The sequence below is a fragment of the Heteronotia binoei genome, unplaced genomic scaffold, assembly GCF_032191835.1.
Source record: "Heteronotia binoei isolate CCM8104 ecotype False Entrance Well unplaced genomic scaffold, APGP_CSIRO_Hbin_v1 ptg000890l, whole genome shotgun sequence".
Classification (NCBI taxonomy): Eukaryota; Metazoa; Chordata; class Lepidosauria; order Squamata; family Gekkonidae; genus Heteronotia; species Heteronotia binoei.
Window position 1 is genome coordinate 169,569 of NW_026800120.1, and position 25,661 is coordinate 195,229.

A 25,661-nucleotide genomic window follows, 5' to 3' on the forward strand; every position below is an offset into this window, starting at 1 on the left:
TTTATAAACATTTGCAATTTTATTTAAAAAACATCACAACCATTAACAATGTACAGTTAGTTTTCCTCCTCCTGCTCACAACAACAGTTTCTCATTTTTTTTTAGTTAAACAACCATATTTTAAAAAAAGGAAGAAAGGAAAAAAATAACTCGGCACACTACCATTTAACTTTGTTTTAATGTTTCTCCACAAATGGTGAAAAATACTATAAATATGGAATTATAAATTTAAAACATTTTCTGGTTTAAAAAATAAATCTGGTAGTAAATGCAGTCCTGTAGGGGGAAGGGGGTCGGCTGCCCCTAATAGGGCCTGTCTCTGCGCTCCTGGCGATGCTCTCCCCTGTAAGGAAAAGGCAGAAGGTGTCAGGCTCAGACAGCTTTTCGGGGAAGTCCTTTCAGCAAGAAAGCCTAATGAGAAGGGGGAACTACAATCAACCAGCACAGACACGCCCCCTTCCTGTCTTGGTTCTAGCTCTGAGAAGCCTCCTTCCTTTCCCCTGCCCCTCCTTCAGGCAAACAGCTCTCACACACTTGCCTATGCTATGCCACTGCCCTCGCCCCCAGTCATACTTGTCTACTTTTCCTGGTCCTCCACGTCTGCCGCCTCTGCCTCCCATTTGCTCCATAAGCGGTCTGGGTGGGCCCCCAGGTCCTCCTCGGTGACCTCCAAAGCCACCACGATCCATGAGGCGTCCTCTGCCTTCTCTCATGCCAGGGTCTAATGCAAAAAAACAGTATCACTCATTCAAGCAAAGGGTCACCAACAGGGTGGCAACACCAGACAGGCTGCTGAAAACCTGCCCCCAATGAGCTGAATTACAGGGGCTCCAGCCAAACTGGAGCCAAAAGTGGTGAAGCCAACTGGCAGCCTGCCATCTTCACCTTAAGCAAATAGGACATCTGTTCCTTCATCCCATGACAGGGAGCAGTGGCAATGGACACAAGCTGCAAAATAAATGTCAAGCACCAAAATGCCCAACTTCTGTATTGTTCACACCCTTCGTACGCAGCCTCCACAAGGAAGATCCAAGAGGGAGGGTATTTCAGTCTGGTTCCCCAATCCCTTGTAGCACTTAATTGCTCCTAACAGATGCAAAAAATAAACAGGACCCACCTGAAGCAGGTGATTCAATCCCAAAAATACCATGTTTTTACCTGAAAGTTCTGCTTTCTGAAAACCCAACTAGTAGAAGAAGAAGAAGAAGACTGCAGATTTATACCCCGCCCTTCTCTCTGAATCAGAGACTCAGAGCGGCTTACAATCTCCTATATCTTCTCCCCCCACAACAGACACCCTGTGAGGTGGGTGGAGCTAAGAGGGCTCTCACAGCAGCTGCCCTTTCAAGGACAACCTCTGCCAGAGCTATGGCTAACTCAAGGCCATTCCAGCAGGTGCAGGTGGAGGAGTGGGGAATCAAACCCGGTTCTCCCAGATAAGAGTCCACGTACTTAACCACTACACCAAACTGGCTCTAGATTTAGAAGTTCAACTGGGTTCACTGTTAATGCACAGGACTGTTACAACTCACTTTGTTGCCCATATCTGCTGATCTGCTGGCTTTCCTGGCTTGGAGCCTGGCTGTATGATCCAGTTGGAGGGGGGGGCTGCTGCCTGTACCTTGTCTCCTCCACATAGCAACTGTGTTCAACATAGATGCTTTCCTGACTAAAGGTGCTCTCCTCAGAATAAGAGCTCTCCTCATATCTAGGCAGTGAAAAGACAATTCAAAGGAGGAGGAAACAGCTCTTAATAAAACACAGTTAAAACTATTTCAACATAGATAACGCTTTTCAATCATTGCTAAACATTTCTAAATACCTTATGTGGCGGAACCGGCCCGATTCTGCCTTCAGACCCGGTCCCGTCTGCTCCCTATTGAGTCGCCAACTCCTGGAGGGAGCTATTTCTCCTCCTGCCCCTTGGGCTCGCTGCCACCACCTGCTCAGTCTAGGGGTTCAGATTGAGAGGAACAGGACTCCCAATCCCCCTCTCCAGCTATGAGGCCAGGCCTCAAGGTCCTCTGCCACCCTGCACTTGGGTTTCACAGAGACCTCAGCACTTCTTTGGGGCACCCCTGGAGGATTGGCACCTTATCCAACTGCATGCCTTCCCGCCTTCCCCAGGGCCCCCTTTATAAAACAGCGTGGTCTAAAGCGGTCTGGGGATCTATGTGGTACAGAGATTGACTGCCAGCATTCAAAACATAAAAAATATTTATTTAAAAGAGAAAAGGGTAGGGAAAGAAAAACAAAACAAAAACAGTTGCATTTCAAAAGTTAGCACAGCAAAGCACAGCACAGCAAAGCACAGCACCCGTGCAGCAAACAGCATACCAAAGAAAAGTTGATTATAAACGCATCCGGTTGGCCCTGATCTAAACATGTCCTGCCCTTTCGGATGACTTACTTTGTCTTACTGCCTGGAGGCCTCATTTTCTTGAGCAGGCCTCCCCCCCAGGCAGGAGCTCACAGGCAAGCAACCTCCCTTCCCGAGCGCCAGCTGCAAATTGAGAGTCTCTTCCTGCCTAGCACATGGCAAGAACAACAGCACTTCCTGCTTCTCTAGGAGACTTTCCCCCTAGCGTTGTTGGTTTGGCTCTGGAAGGGAGGGGGGGAGTGAGGGGAAGGCTACAAAGCCGGCTGAGGGATTTTCTGATCCCTGCCAAGGAAACACCATCACTGACTAAAATGGCGTTTCTCCACACGTCCCCCTCCTTAAATTCTGAGCCGGAGGGGTTGCCTCCTACAGAGGTGACCCCGTAGCAGAATCCAATCAAACAAGGAGAAACCCATTAACCAAAATATTACACAAACATTCAGGTCTTTCTCCAATAATACACAAAGTCCAGCACCCCAGGTGCCCATGTCCTTTCTGGACAAAACGTTGCATCGCTGCATGCAGAAGGAATGTCCAGTCTTTAAGAAGTACTCCTCCATCTCCCAGGACCACCTCTGGAGTTTGGTGCTCTTCCTCCGTTGCTGCTGTTGCTGGGGTGAGTGGCCCATCAAAGGAGGAAATTCCTGGCCCCACATATGAGGTTGGAAACTGCCCAGTTCCCACACAGTTGCTTCATCTTTATCCCTCATTGGTGGAATATTCCCTCTGTCCACTCTGTCCTCCCAGAAAACCACCTCTGGGGCTCCAAACAATTGCTGTCCCAGCTCCCTTTTGTCTCCTTCCTTCCTACCTATATGCAACCCCATGGACCTCGCAGAGAATGGCTGTGGTATATTCACCTGCACCACTTGAACTGCCTTTCCCATTTTCTCCATAGCCCCCACACAGGTAGCATCGTCTAGATCATCCACAATCATATGGGGTCCCTCCCATTCCACTTTCCGTTCACCAGTATGCAGTGGCAGGAAATCCAACACCCTCTCCCCTGTCTCAGCTTCTGAGAACTCCACTTTCTGGTCCCTTGCCACCTCACACAGTGGTTCCAGCCTAGGGTCACTTTGAACCTCCGACAGGAACATTTCTGGCTCCCCCAGACTTCCTATCATCTGTCCCTTCAAGCCACCCCTAGTCCCACTGTTTCCAGAACACTCAGCCAAAGTTTGATCTGGGTTCTCCGCCCCCTCAGTTGGTTTTTCAGTGTCAGCCAACTGAGCTCCTCCCTGCCTGGAAGGTCCCACAGCATCCTGCTGCCCTTGTGGAAATTGGCACCCCTCTTCCCATTGGGCACACCCTCCTGCAGGGCTTGAGACAGGCTGGCCCTCCCCCTCCCTGGTTGGTGGTGAGGTGGCTTCCCTAACGTTGCCTTCCTCCCCCCACCTTCCCCTGAGGGTTTGGCTTGGGTTCTCAGTCCCCTCGGTTGGTTTTTCAGCACTACCCAACTGACCCCCCTCTTGCTTGGAAGGTCCCACAGCTTCCCAGGGCTCCTGTCTGTCCTGCTTCAAGGCAACCTGTGCTGAGAGAGTCTCGGACGATCCCACTTCCTGATCCACAGCTACTTGGTGAACTGGTTCCCACCTAAGGCCGCTCCGGACCCCCTTCTGGAACCGCTCCCGTTCCCCCAAGCCTTCAGATATGTGCCCCTCTGAGCCCACGTTAGCCTTGCTGCTCTCAGAACCTCCTGTGAAATCTCCACTCTCCACCTCGGTCTCTTCAGCTTGCACATCCTTGATGCTAGACAGGTTCCTTTCCTTGCTAGGAACATCGACAGCCTCTTGCTGCACTTGGGGAAAGCTACACCCCTCTTCCCCTTGGGAACACCCTACTCCAGGGCTTGAGATAGGCTGGCCCTCCCCCTCCTGGGTGACTGCCCTCTCTCCGTCCTCAGTAACCTGGGCTATTTCCCCCTCCCTGGTTGGTGGTGAGGTGGCTTCCTTAAAGTTGCCTTCCTCCTCCCACTTTCCTCTGAGGGTCTGGCTAACCAACAAATCCCGGCCCAATAACACTGGAACTGTCTGTTCCTTCATTACTCCAACTTCAGAATAGGATTTACATTCTTGTTGAGCCAAACCCCTGAACTGCTTTCGGGAGTGGTCTGGCCCCAGTTTAAACCTTTTAAATACAGTGGCCTTATAGGCCGCAAAAGTTATCCCCCCATCTTCCACAGGCATGCTGTAATAGATGGCTGAAAGCTCTCCAGTCAGGATGCTACAGAGGTAAGACATATAGTCTTCCTCTGCAATCCCCCACTGTTCGGCTGCCTTCTCAAAGTTGGAGAGGTATATGGAAGTGTCTTCTCCCTCCTTGTACACTGCAAAGTCTTTGGGGGTGACTTTGATCGTTCTGCTTAGTTCAGCTTCCAGACGTAGCACCTCAAGCTCATGGTGACGTTGCTCTTCCTGCTCCCGTCTGTGGATCTCAGCTCGTCTCAGCTCCCGCTCTCTTTGTCTTTCCTCTCTCTCTCGTTCCTCCTGTCTGTGGATCGCATCCCTCTCTGCTTGTCGTTTCTCTCTCTCTCTTTCCGCCTGTCTGCGCTCTTGTTACGCCTTGGTACGGATTCTTGCCAGTTCCAACCGTAGCCGCAAGAGTTCTTCTGACTGGGTGGGGAACACTTTTGCAAGTGCCCCTGCATGCTGATGATACTCCAACAGGAGGTCTTTCATATCTACTACAGTCATGTTGTCACACTCCAGCTTGTGCTTTGCACACTCTTCCTGGAGCTGTGGCTTTGTCATCTTCAGGATTTCCCGCATCTTAGCACGCTCCATCCTAACTAACTAAACTTTCCCTATTCCAGTTGACCCGAAAATAAAACAAAACCTCTGTTGCTTCCTCTGGGTGCTTGCACGTATCAAAAAACAAAAATGCCTGGCCAATCAAGTTCTCTGTTTGTTCTTATCCCACCGCTGCCGCCAAGTGTGGCGGAACCGGCCCGATTCTGCCTTCAGACCCGGTCCCGTCAGCTCCCTATTGAGTCGCCAACTCCTGGAGGGAGCTATTTCTCCTCCTGCCCCTTGGGCTCGCTGCCACCACCTGCTCAGTCTAGGGGTTCAGATTGAGAGGAACAGAACTCCCAATCCCCCTCTCCAGCTATGAGGCCAGGCCTCAAGGTCCTCTGCCACCCTGCACTTGGGTTTCACAGAGACCTCAGCACTTCTTTGGGGCACCCCTGGAGGATTGGCACCTTATCCAACTGCATGCCTTCCCCCTTCCCCGGGGCCCCCTTTATAAAACAGCGTGGTCTAAAGCGGTCTGGGGATCTATGTGGTACAGAGATTGACTGCCAGCATTCAAAACATAAAAAATATTTATTTAAAAGAGAAAAGGGTAGGAAAAGAAAAACAAAACAAAAACAGTTGCATTTCAAAAGTTAGCACAGCACAGCAAAGCACAGCACAGCACCCGTGCAGCAAACAGCATACCAAAGAAAAGTTGATTATAAACGCATCCGATTGGCCCTGATCTAAAGATGTCCTGCCCTTTCGGATGACTTACTTTGTCTTACTGCCTGGAGGCCTCATTTTCTTGAGCAGGCCTCCCCCCCAGGCAGGAGCTCACAGGCAAGCAACCTCCCTTCCCGAGCGCCAGCTGCAAACTGAGACTCTCTTCCTGCCTAGCACATGGCAAGAACAGCACTTCCTGCTTCTCTAGGAGACTTTCCCCCTAGCGTTGTTGGTTTGGCTCTGGAAGGGAGGGGGGGAGTGAGGGGAAGTCTACAAAGCCGGCTGAGGGATTTTCTGATCCCTGCCAAGGAAACACCATCACTGACTAAAATGGCGTTTCTCCACACCTTACAATAGCCCTTCCCATTCTAAAATAATTGCATTAACTTAGAAAGCAATTTTATAAAATGGACAAAGTAGGAGAATGAGTGCTGAATTATTCCCCGAGCGCATCAGTTCACAGAACTCTGCAGTCTTGAGGTAACTTTCCATGGCAGACTGCAGCATCATTCTGAGAAGCAGGGGTCCAGAAGCTCAAGCCATACCACTGGACATGAAAAACAACTACAACTGATGAGCCTTCATATGACCAAGGGGATATAAAATGTAGAAGAAGTTGGTTGTTCCTAACCAAGAACTAAAGCACCCCTATACGGCATAACATTTGCCTATAACTTTTTCCACCAAGAACACTAACCAATATTCTATTTGGGCGGGGGGATGAGAATTTAGGAAGACTTACCTGGTGGAAGGATAGGATGGAGGTGCAGTAACTGGCTGCATGGGGTAACTGCCAGGCACCTGATAAAAACAGGTTTCTTACCTGTAACTTATGATCTTCGAGTGGTCATCTGTGCAGTCACACACATGGACTTAGCTGCCAGGACGAACCCTACGTCGGAGATTTTAAAAGCTAGCGTAAGTGTTATTTTTTGGCGCGCGTTTCCTCCCGCCCTGGGGAGCAGGCATCCACTGCGCATGCCTGGAGCGGGGGAAGAGCGCTCCACCCACCCAGTTTCTTTCCCGCCGCTGTCAAGTGGCAAGTAGGAGATATCAGGTAATCTAAGGAACCAGCAGTGGGGATGGCTGGGCGGGCATGTGTGACTGCACAGATGACCACTCGAAGATCATAAGTTACAGGTAAGAAACCTGTTTATCTTCTTTGTGGTCTCTGTGCAGTCCCACACATGGGTGACTGATAAGCTGAACTGCACGGAGGTGGGTGCTGGTCCTGGAAGAAAAACTTCATAGGTTATACATGTATCAGTCAATGAAAGTAAGTAGTGCAGTAAGTAAAAAACTTACCGATGGTGAGGCCGTGATCCTCACTCAGTCAAAGATGGAGCGGAGTACAGCCTGACCAAATTGCTATATTGTCCGATGTGACTTGGACATGGCGGACGCGAAGTGACGGGAGGAAGGATTTGAGGGCTCTGTGCACTGTGAGAAGTTCTAGACAGTTGATGTGGAGAGACTTTTCGTAGGTCGTCCACTGCCCCTGAACTGTTAAGTGATCGAGATGAGCTCCCCAGCCCCATCTCGATGCATCTGTAGTGACGATGGTCGATGGGGGTTGCCTCAAAAAGGGCATTCCCATGAGAAGGTGTTCTTGCACCGTCCACCAGGTTAGAGATGGTAGAATATGTTGTGGGACCGTTAGCAGGGTTTGTTGTGATTGTCGTTGAGGAAAAAAGTTGCGAACAAACCAGAGCTGTAGGGGCCTCATGCGAAGTCTTGCATGAGGTATGTGGAGAAACGCCATCTTAGTTGGGAGGGAACATGAAACTGCTAAACAGGCTTTGGCCTAGCCTCCCTCCAACCCCCCCTCCCTTCCAGAGCCAAACCAGCAACTCTAGGGGGAAAGCCTCCTAGAGCGGCAGGAAGTTCTTTTGTTCTTGGCATGTGAGTTAGGCAGGAAGAGAAGCAGTTCTCAGCTTGCGCTCAAGGGAAGAGGTTGCCAGGGTGGGAGCTCCTGCCTGTGGAAGAGGCCTATTCAAGAGGAAAAGGCCCCCAGGTAGTCAGACCAAGTAAGTCGTCCACAAGACAGGGCAAGTTTAGACCAGGGACAGTAGGATGCGTTTATAACCAACTTTTCTTTGTCATGCTGTTTGCTGTGCGGGTGCTATGCTGTGCGAACCTTTTACATGCAACTGTTTTTGTTTTGTTCTTCTTTTCTTTTCTTTTTCTCTTTTAATTAAATATTTTTACTGTTTTGAATGCTGGCAGTCAAACTCTGTACCACATAGATCCCCAACCGCCTTAGACCACGCTGCTTTAAGAAGGGGGAAGGCATGCAGTTGGATAAGGTGCCAATCCTCCAGGGGTTCCCCGAAGAAGTGCTGTGGTCTCTGTGATACCCAAGTACTGGGTGGCAGGCTGCTGTTGGGCCTTCTTTCTCTACTCTCAGTCATGATTCTCTGTTTGGCTGATGGCTGGGACTGACGGGAGTTGTAGGCAAAAAACGTCTGGAGAGCTACCGTTGGCCACCCCTGCTGTTGAGCCTTCTTTCCAAAAAAAACAAAAAAAAAGATGGCGGCGCGGGTGGGGCCTGGGTGCTGAGGCTCCGAGAATAAGATCAATAAATCACCGCGAATTACAACAACAAACTACTGTAAAAGATCGCTAATACCGCAATATACAAAACGCAATTCTACTGAGCTTATTTACCAACTGAGGGTTTGTCTGGAGGAGCACTGGTGACGAGGCGTGTGGAGGCGACTGGAGAAGGGCCTCGGAGACCGGCTGAGTGGAGCGTGCGGGAAATACTGGAGGCGGCGGTCGGCCGCCGCAGCCACGGTCTGGGGTGAGCGACTGGCCGGACAGCTGAGGCGGAGAGCCGGGGAGCGTGGTCAATGCGGAGCGCGCGGAGGAGGTCGCTGGTGAACGGCTGAGGCATTTGGAGTCAGCTGGAGAGGGGCCTCGGAAGCCGACTGAGCGGAGTGAGCGGCGAAAAGACACGGCAATAAAACAGGAGGCTGCCGGAGGCTGGAGGTTGTAGCCGTTTTAACTGCGGCCAGGGTGAGCGGCTCGAGTGTCTGGCGGCTGGGAGAGGGAGTGAGAAAGGTGCGGAGGGGCAGAGGAGCAAAGACCAGGCTTTGGAACAACGAGCTGGTGGAAATACGGTGTGGAGGAGACCCGTGCAGGAGCCAGAGGGCTGGGACACCTGGCCTCGAAGGGGGACAGGGGTTACCCAACCCGGTGGCGAAGGAGACGCGGGCAGGAATGTAATATCAAAGAATGCACTTGATGGTTGCACTGGCATCGTATAAAAGACGATCATTACGGTGCCTTAAGGACTGCCTAACACTGTATACCAGCACTAAAGCACTTGACGAGCTGAGACTTGATGTCCTACTACCTCTGCACTACTTCTGCGCCATCTTTTCTGCACTGACACTTTAAAGAGCCTGAGAACATTCTATTTAAAATATCTACCTAGCACTTTAAGATCTACAGCACATCAGCATCTTCCTTCCTCCCTGCACTGACACTTTAAAGAGATCCGGAATACTCTATGCAAAATCCATCTAGCACTTTAAGAACTGCGGCATACCAGTTTATCTCCTTCCCAGCAAACAAACTTTTTGCTCTTCCCACCCACCTATTAGTTATTGTTATTTTAGGTTCTAAAACTGATTATAAATTGATTGACTGTAAATTTAACAACTGATTTTATTAGACCTAAGGGATTATTTATCCACTAAGTGAAGGAGATATAATCAGCCAATTAATTAGAAGGTGGGGGTGGGGGGGAGGGGATGAACTTAATCTACTTAATTTAATCTACTTAATTTAATTTTAAAAAATTTAAAAAAATTTTTTTTTAATTTTTAATTGGCTGAGGAAATTAGTAGGTAATTAGTAGTGGTTAGAATTAATTTATTAGGTGGAGTGGGCGAAGGAATAGAATGGGTTTACGTTGCGGCTGTTGATCTGATATAAGTGACCCGGATTTTTGAAGATCTTTGATAAGTGATGTCAGGTCAGGGGATTCCAGTGCTCCTGGGGAGGGGAAAGTACAGCGGTGGGAGCAGGCAAAGTTTGAACGGAAGGAGTCTGAGACACAAGAGGGCTCGCTCCCCTTCCAGCCTGTGTCCCATCCCAAGGATATCAGGTAAGAGGGCCAAGTGGAAATACTCGCCTCCGTCCCTGGTAATGTGCAACGCCAGGTCCATAAACAATAAAACCTCAGTCCTGCAAGATTTTTTTATCAGGCAGGATATGGACCTGGCCTGCGTGACGGAGACCTGGGTGCGGGATGGGGAGACAGTTGCTCTCTCCCAAGTGGCCCCACCTGGGTTCTCCGTCCTTCACCAGGCTCGGACTAGCGGGCGGGGGGGAGGGGTGGCTTTTTTCATACGGGAGGATTGCTCCTTCAGGAGACTTCCGCCGCCAGAGATCAAGGGCGTGGAGTGTGTGGGCCTGGCGTGGGACGCTGGGGAAAGTTTGGCTATCTGGCTGGTGTACCGTCCGCCTAACGCACCGGCCAGTGCCTTACCGTCCCTGATGGAGGCTGTGGCAGGCTGGGCATTGGAGCACCCTCGACTTATAGTCTTGGGCAACTTCAATGTCCATGCCGAGGACGCGGCTTCCACTCGGGCGACGGACCTAGTGCTTTCCATGGCAGCACTGGGACTTTCCCAATATATAACAGCGCCCACGAACCAGGCTGGGCACACACTAGACCTGATCTTTGCGGCGGGAGTAGTGGTGGATCAGATATCTGCCGAGGCAGTGCCATGGTCTGACCACCAGGCCTTGAAGGCCCGTGTGAACATGCCCCCCCTATCCCGTTTAGGCGGTGAGCAGGTTTTAGCTCGCCCGCGTGGCCAGATGGACCCGTTGCGGCTTCAAATGGCCATGCGGGATCTCTGGCCCTCTGGCGATTCGCTAGATGAGCTAGTGGAGATCTGGAATGACCAGCTCTCCACGGCCATCGACGAAATCGCTCCCCGACGTCCTCTTCATCCTCGATCACGATCCGCTCCATGGTATACCCTGGAGCTGCGATCGATGAAACGGAGATTAAGACGACTAGAGAGACAATGGCGTCACACTCGCGACGAAGCTACGAGAACATCATATAGGTCATTTATGCGGACCTATGAAATGGCAGTTCAGGCCGCAAAGAAGGCTTATTTTGCGTCCAGAATTGCATCTGCGACCTCGCGCCCAGCACAATTGTTTAGTATAATTCGGTCATTAACAAATTTGCCGCAGGGCAAACAAAATATTAGAGAATTGGAAATAGGCTGTGAGGCTTTTGCGAGTTTTTTCGCAGATAAGGTCTCGTCGCTCCGACGCGACTTACCCGCCATAATTGATACAGTAGAAGAACTTGAGGCACCAAGCGCGTCTTTTGGTCCAATTTTGGATTCTTTCACCCCACTCAGCCTGGAGGAGGTCGACAGGATCCTTGTAGCCGTGCGCCCTACGACTTGTAGGTTGGACCCGTGCCCGTCTTGGCTTATAAAAGCGAGCCAGACGTGGCTGCGTGAACCACTACAAGGTATTGTCAACAGGTCCCTAGTAGAAGGGATCTTTCCCACGCCTCTTAAAGAGGCAGTGGTCCGCCCTCTCTTAAAAAAACCATCAGCGGACCCGGCCGTATTGGCGAACTATCGGCCGGTGTCGAACCTTCCCTTTTTGGGTAAGGTTATAGAGCGGGCGGTGGCAATTCAGCTACAGGGGTTCCTGGAGGACACTTCCGCACTGGATCAATTCCAGTCCGGCTTTCGGCCAGGTCACGGGACGGAGACGGTTCTGGTCGCCCTCATAGATGACCTCATGCGACATCTGGATCAGGGCGGCTCAGCGGTGCTGCTGTTATTAGATCTGTCAGCCGCGTTCGATACGGTTGACCATCAGCTACTGACTAGCCGCCTTGCCGATGCGGGGATTCAGGGATCTGCCTTACAGTGGCTGACCTCTTTTCTCCAAGATCGGGGACAAAGGGTGGTGATCGGGGAGGAAATATCCCAGAGGCACTCTCTTAGTTGTGGGGTGCCACAGGGAGCGGTTCTATCCCCGATGCTATTTAATATCTATATGCGCCCCCTTGCCCAGATTGTCAGGAGGTATGGACTGGGTTGTCATCAATATGCGGATGACACCCAGCTTTATCTATTGATGGGTGGCCAGTCCGACTGTACCCCGGAAAATCTAGACCTGGCTCTACAAGCCGTGGCATCTTGGCTCAGGCTGAGTCGACTGAAACTGAATCCGACAAAGACGGAGGTTCTCTACCTGAGTCGGGGTGGTCCAAGGGGAGAGATCCATCTGCCGGCTCTTGACGGGGTACCACTAACACCGGTCCCTAAGGCCAGGAGTTTAGGCGTGCTCCTTGAGTCCTCCCTTACAATGGAGGCCCAGGTAGCAGCCACTGTAAGATCTGCCTTTTTTCATCTTCGGCGGGCACGGCAGCTGGCTCCTTTTCTGGAGCACAACGATTTAGCGATGGTAATCCATGCGACGGTCACCTCAAGAATAGATTACTGTAATGCTCTCTACATGGGGCTACCCTTGACGCAAACCCGGAGACTACAGCTAGTGCAGAATGCTGCGGCACGGCTGCTGATGAGGCTGCCACGATGGGAGCACATTCAGCCAGTGCTGAAAGAGCTGCACTGGCTACCTGTTGTGTTCCATGTTCGCTTCAAGGTGTTGGTATTGACCTTTAAAGCCCTTTATGGTCAGGGACCTGCATATCTACGGGACCGCCTTTCTCCGCATATCCCCCAGAGAGCACTGCGCTCAGGGGCAAAAAACCTACTCTCGGTCCCCGGACCAAAAGAAGCCAGGCTATGCGTGACAAGATCTAGGGCTTTTTCAGTGGCAGCACCAGAGCTTTGGAATGCTCTTCCAGAAGCCATACGGGCCCTGCGGGATCTGTCTGCGTTCCGCAGGGCCTGTAAGACCGAGTTGTTCAAGCAGGCCTTCGATGCTTGACGAAGATGGCCGCCACCGGACATCACACAGAACGCCGGTGATCACTGTTTGGAATTCTAATGCCGCTATAATGTAGGGATTCAGCACTTTAAAATGGTCTTAATAATTTTTAATTGTAATATGTTTTTTAAATTGAAATGTAAATTATGGTTTTATATATTTTACTGGTTTATTGTGTAGATACTGTGAGCCGCCCTGAGTCCGCTTGCGGAGAGGGCGGGATAGAAATCAAATGTAATAAATAATAAATAATAAATAACAGAGGGCCTTGAGGCCTGGCCTCATAGCTGGAGAGGGGGATTGGGAGTCCTGTTCCTCTCAATCTGAACCCCTAGACTGAGCAGGTGGTGGCAGCGAGCCCAAGTGGCAGGAGGAGAAATAACTCCCTCCAGGAGTTGGTGACTCAATAGGGAGTTGACAGGACCGGGTCTGAAGGCAGAATCAGGCCGGTTCCGTCACACTTGGCGGTAGCGGTGGGATAAGAACAAACAGAGAACTTGATTGGCCAGGCATCATAAAGGGCTAAAGATGGTTTAAAACAAGAGATGTGATGATGGTCATTTCAAGTGTCTACGTCTATTTTAAGCACATCTAGGAATACCTTACAGATGAAATCTTTACACAACTATGGAGCCCTTTTCCATTCAAGCCAATTTGAAAGGGTTATTCTTCAACATGTTAAAAAGGCTAGGTCATTAACTGAACAGGTTTTAAAATAAAATCAGGTGGACTTCAATAAAGATTTCAACCCATCTGGATCCATTTACTCAAACTATGCAGAGTGGATCTTATGCAAATCTGCATGGTGAGATGTATTTTGAGGTGACCATGATCAATTAGTTTTCACCGTGAATCATCTTTCTGTACCCACGCCCCTTAAATTTTGTTTAACACTCTGCATAGCTTTAAGCTATGTTGTTTAAATGGATGGAACACACACACAAAGACACCCTTCATTTAGTCTCCTTGACCACACCTTAATAAACCAGTAAAAGATAACTGAATCTGACCAAGCAGATTTCTCAAACCACATTCGCCAGTTACAATGGCCAAACTGTTTTAGGACACCTGAGAGCTCCAATGGGGAGCTGTGTTCAGACTGGGCAGGTCTTTTAGCACAGTGCTTGTTTCTCTTCTAGGTCTAAAGGATCCTGCACACACACAGTGGTCACACTAGAGCGCTGGGCTTCAAGAGAACAATTCATCACCATCCATTCAGCTTTGACACTAGCTCCAAGAGCTACTGCCAAGAGCAAACACAGCTAGGGCGAGAAAATGTTTAACAAAAGCAGCAGACACCATAGTACATACCTGTAACATCAAAGCCCAGTGAAGGGGGGGAGGGAACATGGCATGTGGACTTATTTGGAAGGGGGTGTGTGTGTTAAATCCAAAGACTGTTAAACCCACAGAGAATTTTCCCTCTGTTTAACCATGAAGGGAGATGAAAGCTTTGCAATTTTAACACCCAGAACCCTGATCTCCAAGCCCCAATCAACTGCAGGCAAAATACATCCTGCTCCTAGTTTCCCTTGCAAGGCACTTCCATGGATTTAGCTGGTAGTACATCTACTTGCTATTAATAGATATTCTCCATGGAGAAATGATTTTGCATTTACATCTTTCAGCCCTTCTTTGCACTGCACACCCTATAGGGTAAAACCAAATTAGATGAGAAGAAGAAAAGGTTTGCTCTTACCCCATTCCGCCGCAGTCTCCTCCTCCCTGCCCACCTCTGCTCGGGAATGAACCTGAGGAATAGCCAATGTTGCAACATTAAAGAGGCACCCATTCATTTTCACCCGACACAGATCTTCCTACAATTTTCTAGTTAAATGTATATTCAGCTTATTTATATTTATATTGTAAACTGCCATGAGTTCTGCAAGGGAGAAAAGGCAGCTACTAAATCTTTTAAATGAGTTTTAACATGCAGCTGATATCTGTGGTCTACAGTAAAGACAAGTCATTAAGACAACTACCACCAGTGTTCCCTCTAAGCTGAGTTAGCGTGAGCTAGCTCATAGGTTTTTAGCCTCCAGCTAACACATTTTTGTCTTAGCTCAGGAAGGATGACCCCAGAGCAGTAGCTCACAAGTTTAATGCCAGTAGTTCACTATCGGCCGGTCTCAAATTTGCCCTTTTTGGGCAAAATCATTGAAAGGGCTGTGGCGTTGCAGTTACAGGGCTTCTTGGATGACACTTCCACCTTAGATCCATACCAGTCCGGCTTCCGCCCGGGCCATGGGACGGAGACAGTGTTGGTCGCCCTCATGGATGACCTCCGGAGACATCTGGATCGAGGCGGCTCGGCAGTATTGCTGTTGTTAGACCTATCGGCTGCGTTCGATATGGTCAACCATTGGCTGCTGACCCACCGCCTCGCCAACGCAGGAATCTGGGGGCTAGCCTTACAGTGGCTTTCCTCCTTCCTTGAGGGTTGGGGACAAAGGGTGGCGATTGGAGGAGAGCTGTCCCGGAGGCGCTTACTTAATTGTGGGGTGCCTCAGGGGGCAGTTCTCTCTTCGATGTTGTTTAACATCTACATGCGCCCCCTTGCCCAGATTGCCCGAAGATACGGACTGGGCTGTCACCAGTATGCTGATGACACCCAGCTCTATCTATTGATGGGCGGCCGGACTGGCGACGTCCCTGTGAATCTGGACCGGGCGTTGCAAGCTGTGGCAGGGTGGATCAAGTCGAGTGGGCTGAAGTTGAATCCAGCGAAGACAGAGGTCCTTTGCGTGGGTCGCGGCGGGCCAGGGGAAGAGATCTCCCTACCAGCCTTTGACGGTGCGTCACTGATACCAGTGCGCAGGGTCAAGAGCTTGGGAGTGCTACTGGAGCCTTCCTTGACAATGGAGGCACAGATAGCAGCCACTGCTAAAGGCGCCTTTTTCCATCTTAGGAGGGCGAAGCAGCTGGCCCCCTTCCTGGAACACGGCGACCTAGCAACAGTGATCCATGCAACGGTCACCTCGAGGTTGGACTACTGTAATGCCCTCTACATGGGGCTGCCCCTGTACCAAACTCGGAAACTGCAGCTAGTGCAGAATGCGGCGGCCAGGCTGTTAGTGGGACTATCTCGGTGGGAACACATGCAGCCTAGGTTGCGGGAGCTGCACTGGCTGCCAATTGTGTTCCGAGTTCGTTACAAGGTGCTGGTTATTACCTTTAAAGCCCTATATGGCCGAGGACCTGCCTACCTTAGGGACCGCCTCTCCATATATCCCCCAGAGAGCACTGAGATCTAGCTCCCAAAATCTCCTAAAAATCCCTGGACCAAGGGAGGCCAAACTGAAAACAACACGAGAGCAGGCCTTCTCAATAATGGCTTCCCATTGGTGGAATCAACTACCAGTGGAGGTTCGAGCCCTGCGGGACTATAATCAGTTCCGCAGGGCCTGTAACACTGTCCTTTTTCAAATGGCCTACAAGATGGAATCCTGAAGTGACACCTAGCCATCTGATATATACTGTGTTGTACTATAGTACCTTTAACTGTTGTGGTTTTAATTAATTTATTTAAATGCATTCTATTGTATTTTATTGTATAATGTATTTATCATAATCATGGCACATTCCATGTCTGTGAGCCGCCCTGAGCCTGCCTTGGCGGGGAGGGCGGGATATAAATAAAAGATTTTTTATTATTATTATTATTATTATTATTATTATTATTATTATTATTACTGTAAAACAGCCATAAACTTTTTTCCCCAGGCAAATATGTTTAATGGCCCTCTAATCCTAGGCACTGGGTATTAAATACAAGAACTTCCAGCAGCATCTCTACACTCCCAGCTCTGCCCAAAATAATACTACTGACCTTTTAAACTGTTTGAAATTGGTGAGTGAAAAACACAAAGGCACAAAAACAAAACAGTCACTGACTTCTGAAATTCAGGAATGTAGGAACAATTTAACCATGACCCATGGTAAAACACTGAGACACAGTGATGTGTGAGTTACGTTTTCATATTCCTTGCTGAAAAATGGGCCAGGCAATTTCTACTGTATTCTGCCGCCAACTACAGATAGTTAAAACTGAATCATTTCTATGTTGACAAAGCTCTCCTGAAACATCCACTTTGATTGTGTTTTTCCCCCTGGTCCTGGTCTCCTGCAGAGATGACGTGTGACTCCTAACCCTTCTAGCACCAGTCATATATTTCAGGACAACTCCTTGTTCAGCATAGCAATCAAACTACTGTCTTTTTTTAAATTTTAAAAGTCGTTGAGCAATTGGCTCTTTTAAAATATGTACATGAAATAAAGCGTTAAGAAGTTAGGATAACTAACAATTCTCAGATGTTATTCCAGGTATGGCAAACAAGCATAGCCAGAAATCCATACATGACAAACTTGGAGTAACTACTTTGTTAAAATCCACAAATACTTTAAACCCATCCAAGCATTTAATCTCCATCCTGTGATTCAAACAAAGAAATGGTCTGATTCAAGGCAACTGATACAGAAATTGTTTTCAGAGGTGTGATTGGTAGAAGGTCTTTTAGTCATGATATAAAAATGCAATCTCTTCATACAATAAATGGCCCAAGGAAGCCCAACACAGAAGGACAAAGAGATCCCCCAAACAAGCACTTCAATAAAGCAGTATTTAGATCAACAAAGGAAAACTTTCATTACCTAAAAACACCAAAAAATTTTATTTTTCTGCCCCTCCCACAACTGACAAATCTCAACTCAGTTTTGCCATGAACTCCACATTTAAAAAATATCTATGATATCTACACTATCAGGAAGTTTATGGAAAGTCACAACCTTCTGCCAATAGCTAACCACTCCAACCCAGAAGGACATGTTAGTCTGATGCAACAGACAACAACATCCCTTAGCATAATTTCTGCACAACACAATCTCTTCAAACTCTCCAAATGGCTAGCGCCTGATTTTGTCCATCAAAAGCAGAGGGAATCTGAGTGGATTCACTTCAACTGGTAAGGGCCAAACTACACGGTGGACTCCGCCGCCAAGCTCAACGGGGCCTTCAGCCCGGTGGCCTCCAGTAACGGCGGCTTCCCAGCATTCTTACGAGCTAAACCTCCCTTTTCGAGAGATTTAGAAGCCTGTTTCAAAGGGTCATGTGTATTTATCCTATTTAACCCGCCCCTCCCTGATCCGTCAGGAAATGCATGGCACGAGTTGCCCCCCCCCCCCCCCATTCACAGGCAGGGCGCGGAGAGGGCCGATTTCGCCTCCACGTGACAAGATCCCATCTGCCAACGCGCTGCTTCAAAAACAGCCACGGGGAGGAGGGAAAAGCAAAGCAAAGTAAAAGAAGTATAAAACATTTAAAAGGGTAGCAAAGGGGGCTGCTCTAGAGGAGCCAGCGAGAAGTGCTCCTTTACACTCCCTTCCTCACCGTCGGACGCCATCTTCTTCCCCTCGCCAGCGCCTCAACCGTCTCCTTTCTCCCGCTCTTTCTGACGCCCGGTCGCGCATGCGCGAAGCTTCTCCTAGCAGCAGCAACAGGCAGTTCTCGCATCCTGGCTGCAGCCGTCGCGCCAGGGAGGCAGTTCCGGCCGAGTCTTCCCTGCGGAATTCCCACGCGGGCCTGGAGCAGGACTGTCTCAGTGCATCGGTCCCCCCCGTCCGGGAATGGGGTGGGGGTGTTAGGAAAGGATGCCTCTTTCTCGAACGGATTCCCTCCCTGTCTAATCCCCAGCATTCCCCTCTTGAATAGCTAGGGGTGCATTAGTCCGGGGTGGTGCTGTGTGCCCGGGTAGCAGCAAACGCAGGTGGAGCTTCAGGGGCGCCAGCCTTCAGCCTCCCCGGGATTACAGCTCGCCCCCCTGAAGAAATGTGGTGCTTTAGAGGATGCAGTTTATAGCATTGCACCCCGCTGACTCCCCTCCCCAGTTCCCACCCCCAAACTCCAGGAGTGGAGCTGGGGACCCTCCCCCCCTCCCCTGCCAGTGGCTGGGGGGGACCTGGCAACCCTATGCGGAAGTAAGAGTGAAAGTGACTCTCCTAGGCATGTTCAGAATGTCCTGTTAGCTTTTGTTAATTAAGCAGTTTCCAGGGGTCAGGGAAGGGCTTCCAGATCTTTAGAGAATGTAGTTTATTTCCGGTTGGACTTGTTTCCTAGAAACTGAGCGTTGGTGCCGGTTGGGGTGGCTTGATAAGCATGACGGTGGGGTTTTCTTGAGTGAATGGTAGGAAGATATTGTCTGTTCCCTTCTGGGCCCTAGGGGTAGGGACACATGGGTCCCCTTAGTTGTCCTTTTCGGGGGTATGTATCCAAGGTGTTTTTTTTCTTTTTTAAATAATGTGTCTACAGGATTTTAATGATACCTCTTAACAAGTGTTCCAGAGGCAGTGAGTATGGATAATGTGAGCTGGTGCTGGGTGTAATGTGATGCAAAGGACCTGTCACATTTGCTTTACATCATGGGTGGCCAAACTGTGGCTCAAGAGCCACGTGTGGCTCTTTCACATATTGTGTATCTTTCAAAGCCCTCACCACCCTGGCAACCAGCTTGGAGAAGGCATTTGTCCCTTTAGATCACTTCTTCAAGCCAGTCAGCAACTTGGATGATGTATTTAAAGTTAAAGTTTCCTTCCTACCTACCTACGTACCTATATCTGACATTCATGTCTTGAGTCTCTCAAACATCTACTTGGCTCTAACATTAAGCAAGTTTGGTCATCCCTACTTTAGACACACAGCTAGAAAAGTTCACACCTAAAATACTCATGAGCTGAAGAAGTATGCATGCACATAAAAGCTTATGCCCAGAATTAAACTTTGTCTTGAAGGCACCACTGAACTCAAACTTTGTTCTAATGTTCCTCAGAGTCAGATTGGCTATAGCTCTCTGCTGAGCATGCAGTGGCAAGGCCAGGTTTACTATTGTGTAGTGTGTGGAATCGCCTAAAGTTGGAAAAGTCTCTGGTTTGAATCTTGCTTATGCTACAAATCATCTAGGTGGGCTTACAGAACATACTTTCCCTCAGTCTCTTCTCTGCCTGCTTCCACATCTGCAAGATGGAGGTGATGCTTCTTTGCTCTACAGAGTTGTTGGAAAGACTGAGCAAATATGAACTGGTTGGCTCTTAATAGTCTCTTCAGTTTGATTAGCCAATATGGCATTTAGAAGCATTATTTAGTTTATTTAGAAGCAAGTTCAGTGGGATTACTACCCAATTAAGTGTGCAAAAAACCGCAGCTTTAAACATCCAAGCTTTGTTTGCATTTGCGGTAGGTAAAAAAGCAGAGGAAAATGCTCTTTGCCCTCCTCACTGCTTGCAAACAGATGAAAAGAAAAGGAGTTTGCTGTGTGAAACTGACTGAATAACATTATTGTGCAGTTGCTCCATTGACTTAAACTGGTGTAATTCTGTAGGAATGCATGGATGTGCTACAGTTTCATACCTACCTACAACTCAGAAGTACTTTGCATATGAATCTCTTGTTGATGTTCTAGCCAAGCACCTTCTTCTTATTTTTCTCAGAAGAACTGTATCTCCATATTTCTTTCAGATGGCTGGCTCTTTCTGCTTCTTCCGCCAGCATAGCCCTTTTAATAGCAGCTCTCTTGGTCACTTGTAGCATGGAGAGGTTGCCTGCAGGTGACCAGGTAGGAAGGGCTGAATTATTCTTAAGCTTTTATGGTTTGAAAAGTGGAACAATAACAAGGGTATATGTGAGCAGTCAGTCAGATGAATGCTTGTAGGACTAGTAATTATTACTGATTTTGTCTAGAATAGTTTGCCCCTTTCATGTGTAAGGGTGTCAATTGTAAATGTAAAGTTTCTCACCATGGAGAATTTTCTGATGCTATATTTTTCTGCAGAAAATTTCCCACCCACATATATAAATGTAGTATCTGTTTATCTACAGTTAGGGCTTTTGTGCTACAAATCATTCATGATAGTTGGACTAAATGAGGGCTATGTAATACAGATGAAGCCCAGTGCTTGTCCATGGTATGTTTGCCTTCTTTTGCTAACACTGTTTAAATATTTTTTTTCTACATTTGCATTGGGAAAATTTCCCAGAAAACCCACATCACTGCCCACATATACGTGCCTAAAGATTTTAGCATGCTCCCTTGCTAAATAAAAAGTGACCCATTAAGAGATCTCTGCATGTACCTTGTATCTGTTCTGCTAACTCAAACAGCAATATCCTGCCACTTCTGGAGTCTCTGGCCTGTAAGTCCATGGACTTTCATCCCTCTGACATTGGTTTCTTGCCTTCTATTTTATGCTCTTTGGAGTGTTTGGTAAAGTTGTTGGGGTCAGGACACACAGAAAACTAAAGTGTAAACTGTGCTTACTAGTGTGTTAAATGTATCTGAAGATGATGAGCTTCTTAGCACTTAACCATCTGGTTAACTTTCATAAGTAAGTTTGGAGGCCTGTTTCTGCTCCCTTTTATTTTTGTCTTAAAGCCTTGAAAATAAGTCCACAAGGGTCATTGGTCACAATGTTTATTAGTTAGCAAAACATTTGAGGTGAAGGCAGCAGATTTCTCATTCAGTTTATGGTTACTTCCTTGCCTGGTGAGCTGGAATTGATTTTTAATTGCCATAAACTTAAACCATCATGTATTATCTCTAGTGCCGCTTTATCTTAAATGATTAAAAAAATAAAAAACAGAATGCTTCAGTACCCCTTTGAGATTTCCAATACTTGGGTTTAATCTTTATTCTGTGTATGGTGTAATGTAGCATCTTGATGATACATTTGTCTTCCAGAACTGAACTGCTTGCTTGACTTAGTGAGTGGAGAGTAAATTCTGTTCCATAACTCTTGTAGCTCGCTTTTCCAGCTATTTCTGGCTTTTCAGAAGCCCAGTTCAACTCTTCAAATGTCAGAAGTTCTGCAGTGTGTGTATAAATGACTCCTGGGTATTGTAACTTCTAATAACATATGAACAGGAGATCTTCTTGGGGCAGGAAGTCAGTATGAATGGGCCTTGTCCTGATCTGCTGAGGGAAATTTTAGACTAGATCTAACACAAGCCTGCAGCTTCACATTAGGCAAGCTGGAAGTGGATTTGATGGGTACTCCCTTGGGGAAGTGCCTGAGGCCTGGTCTGTACATGAAGTAGAGTAGAAGAGATGATGGAGTGGGATTGCACCATTTCAGTCCGAAGGTGGGGATGCTGTTTTGAATTCTGCCCCCCTTTTTAAAGAAAACTGTTAGTACAAAGCCTTGCATTGTAGGAAATTGCTGGAGCTAGTATGTTGTATAGAAATATGTAAAACAGTTGCTCTCCTGCGGAGTCCCTTCTATCACTTCATTCTGTAGCCTGTGAAGGCCAGACCCAAAGCGTTATAAGGTTCATTTGTCGGTTTGCTCAAGTGTCTGTTAAGAACTCTGCTTTGCAACTGGCTCTTGAGACAGTTTAAAAGTACTGAATGATAACTGGAGGAAGGGAAATAGGATTAATATTTTCAGATTTCTAGTATGGTTTCCTCTTTGAGGGAGCCTTCCTCGAGGCTCTTCCTCAGAAAGGTTCTGTTTTCTCCGTAAGTATGAGTGTGCTTTCCTTTAATTACAGAATTGTCACCACATCTGGTTGCCACTTTCCCAGTCCTATACTTGGCCTGAAATATGAGTCATTGATGTTCTGAACGGAACTCTCTAACTAGTTCTGCTTCCCTTTTTGATGAAACTGGAACAAGACCTACTTGTATAATGGTCAGTGCAATTATAAACATAGTGAAGTTGGCTTCTAATAGCCTGATGTAATGGATTCCAACTGACAGTGGTTCTTCCAACCTGTTGGAAACATGTATTCCCAGCTCTGCTGCCTGAGATTCTTTTAATCGGAGAATCTAAGACAGAGTCTGGGTTGCTACACATGTAAAACCCTCTGCTTAGCCTGTGGAACTATGGACTTCTGCCCTTGAAAACATAGAAGATAGATGGCTGAAGACCACACTTGTTAAAAGATATCTACATTATTCCTTTTGCTGTAGTACATTGGTTGTTTGTGCAAACTAGATGATGATCTTGATGCTATATGGCTGGGTTACAGTGATGTTTCTTTGCTATAACAGCAAAACTTGGCTGTAAGCAGGAGTTTGGGGTGGAGGTCAACAAATATTTGGCTGCATTCATAAAACCAACTTTCATTGAAGGAATGAGATCATTTTATTTAGACCTTCTCATCAGAGCAAGGTGGATTTTTCTCCTAGAATTTCAGTCTTGTGTACTCCCATCTTTCTTAAGACCACATTTTGAATATAAAAGATTATTCTTGATCTTAGAAGAGCACAGTAGGGGTTCATTCAGAACAAAGTTGGAGTCCAGTAGCACCTTTAAGACCATCAAAGTTTTATTGAGAATGTAAACTTTTGTATGCTCAAAGTGCGCTTCATCAGACAATAGTATAGGATGGAATTAGCAGACCTACAGATAGAGAGAGTGGGCAGTGAATCAGCATGCAAAATAATGAAAATGTTTTTAGCAGATTAAAAGAATAACAAGTTGAGGTCTGGAAATTGTAAGTTTGGGTTGACTGGGCAGAAAAAGCAGCAATAAAACTTTGTTGGTCTTAAAGGTGCTACTGCTTCATATTAACACAACTACTCACCTGGATCCCTATTCAGCTAAGCTACAGCAGAGGGAACTGAACAGTGTTTGGGAATGGTAGCTTTGGGTCAGCTTGGACATTTCATTCCATGCTCAATGCAGGATTCTTCACAAAAGGCAGATCACAGTCTGAAGACCATAAGTGTGCACTGATAGAGCAGAGAGAAGATCAGATACACAGTACCTGTATTTTTATGCCTTCTGTAAGTTGAATAGCATGGAAACTAGTTTCAACACTTAAAAATTGCAGTATAAATACCGACAGTGGGACACAGATTGTAAGAGCGCTGCTGGATTAAATGTAGGGTCTAGAGCATTGGGTTCATCGCAGCCACATCAGCTTGGAAGTCCTTGAAAGCGGCAAGATTTCTCTCTGCTACATGAATGCAATAGCCCTTGACCTGCTGAGTGTGGTTGCAAATCCCTGTTTATATAGGACAATCAATATTCTCTACTTCATGGAGCAACTCAAGCATATAGTCTCTTTCCCGACTCAAGCATATAGACTCCTTCCCAAGAATGTTACAGTTTAAATGTTAGCAGTGGGGCAGACCACAAAGGGGTGGAAGAAGGGAAGGCATTGGTAATGGGGAGCAAATGTAAGTACTCAGTTCAATGGTACTGTCTTGCTTCCCGGGTCACTATGGTCTGCTGAGTTTAAAGCAATTTGTGAGGGCTTTCATGTTTCCTTTCAATTTGACATTGCCCCCATTGCCTCTGCCAGTAATAGCTTTTACTTGTGCTAGTTAGTTTTTGCAGCTAGATTGACTTATCTGATGGTGCTGAAATGCCAGACTAACCCTGGCAGATTGTTAAAGGTACAGCCCATTGCACTGTTTTATTGATGTGTTTAGTACTCAACAAAAGTACTATAGGGTCTCATGAACCTGCTTTTGTAGTCCTGTCCTACTGGCAACCTAACTTGCCAAATTGACGAGTGTAGGTACCTTTTCATGTCAGAAGATGGCACACACACCCAGTGACTCCTAAACTAGTTCTGGGGCATGCTGCTGTTTTGCACAAGAGGCTGAAATGTTGAAAAGTTAAGCTATGGTATTGAATGTATCCAGTATTCTATGCGGCAAAGCTCCTTGCAGTATTAATCTCTAGTCCATTCTGTGTGGATACTGGGGCAGTAACATCATCCCAAAGGACCTGCAGTAGAGTACCAGCATTCCCGGTGTGGGCCATGCCACACCTAGGATGCAGGAGAGTCCCAGAAGCATCACACAGCCAAGGAAGCCTAGCCAAATTCCTAAGCCCAGATTGCCTGGGCAAAAGTAACACATTGTGCAGTTTCAAGGCTGATGCATGCCCATTGGACTAGGAGCTGACTGAGAGAAAAGTTTACATTAGAAAGCCTGTTATATTGTCAAGTTTTTCATGAAGACTTTCAAACCACTAAAAAGCCAAGTTACACGTCTCTTATTTGTCAGCAGCCTGGTTCCAGTTTTGATCCTGAAAAATCATCTGCACCCTAGGTATCAAAAGTTTGGGAACTATTGATATTTTCTACTCCATAGACTTTAAATTTTTTACTTAGCTCCATCAGTCTACATGGTGTTTTTCAGGGTAACGGAGATAAAAGCAAACAACACCCCCCCAGATCCCTGCCCCCCCCCCCCATATGCAATGGGTGCATAGTAACCTAAAGCAACCAGGTTATATCTGCTGTAAACCTATGTGTGACTTTTATGGCAAGAACGTTCTTCCCTCCAGGAATGTGTTATCTAAAAAGCAGGCAGGATTCAACTGAGTTTTAGCCTTTCTGTTAGGGCAGAGTGCTGGATGATACAAGTGCCGTTTGAAAGCCCCCAACTGTTTCAGTGCAGTAAGACAATGGAAGGATTTGCCGCAAGGAGTCTCATGTCCTTAATGTATCTGAGAAATGCTGCAGTGCAAATAGGTAGCTGCTGTGCTTCAACTGGAGCAGGGGTGCTTGTGTAACCAGCCTTTCAGTACAAAATCAGCCGTCCTAAATGCAACGTATGGGCTAATGCAGACGAAGGTTTCAACTCTTGATCGTTAACTATCAGAAAACCCGGATGGTGTGGTTTATAACCCGCCTGGCTTGTCCATGATAAATAGGACTCTGCTGTGCCTAGAGGAATTAATATTTTAATGACTGCTATTTTGCTGCTAGGCTGTACTGTTTTAATAGGTAACTGGGTTTTTTAATTTATTGGCTGCTATCTGAATGTAATTGTTCCTTTAGTGATATTGCTGAGACACCCCTTAAGCAGTTCTGCTGGTGAAGTGGCATATAAATCCTCAGAAACTGTCAAGCAATGGCTCACAAA

At 47.4% G+C, this 25,661-nt stretch overlaps 1 protein-coding gene and 1 long non-coding RNA gene across 3 annotated transcripts in view; one reads left to right on the forward strand and one right to left on the reverse strand.

Annotated features, from left to right (window-relative positions):
• Positions 1–18,469, reverse strand: LOC132590870 (RNA-binding protein EWS-like). 2 transcript variants are annotated; one of them, XM_060263803.1, is made up of 5 exons: positions 18,176–18,469; positions 14,489–14,540; positions 1,533–1,708; positions 574–721; positions 1–343 (listed from the first exon to the last, which is right to left on the reverse strand). In XM_060263803.1, the coding sequence occupies exons 1-5, from the start codon at positions 18,186–18,188 to the stop codon at positions 304–306; spliced, it is 429 nt and encodes a 142-aa protein (XP_060119786.1). In that variant the 5' UTR covers positions 18,189–18,469; the 3' UTR covers positions 1–303. The 2 variants fall into 2 exon arrangements, with proteins under 2 accessions (XP_060119786.1, XP_060119788.1); XM_060263805.1 differs by lacking the exon at positions 1,533–1,708 and having other exon boundaries at positions 18,176–18,463.
• LOC132590871 (uncharacterized) overlaps positions 18,218–25,661 on the forward strand; it is a 20,124-nt gene continuing 12,680 nt past the window's right edge. The window contains exon 1 of the long non-coding RNA XR_009556771.1: positions 18,218–18,380. This is a non-coding gene — a long non-coding RNA (uncharacterized LOC132590871). The remainder of the gene's footprint in view (positions 18,381–25,661) is intronic.

What these genes read in the sequence shown, in the direction of transcription:
- LOC132590870 (XM_060263803.1), bottom strand. An exon ending in GGAGACTGCGGCGGAATGGG is followed by an intron (nt 1,709 to 14,488) that starts GTAAGAGCAAAC and finishes TTCACTGCCTAG; the next exon opens with ATATGAGGAGAGCTCTTATT. An exon ending in GGACCAGGAAAAGTAGACAA is followed by an intron (nt 344 to 573) that starts GTATGACTGGGG and finishes TTTTCCTTACAG; the next exon opens with GGGAGAGCATCGCCAGGAGC.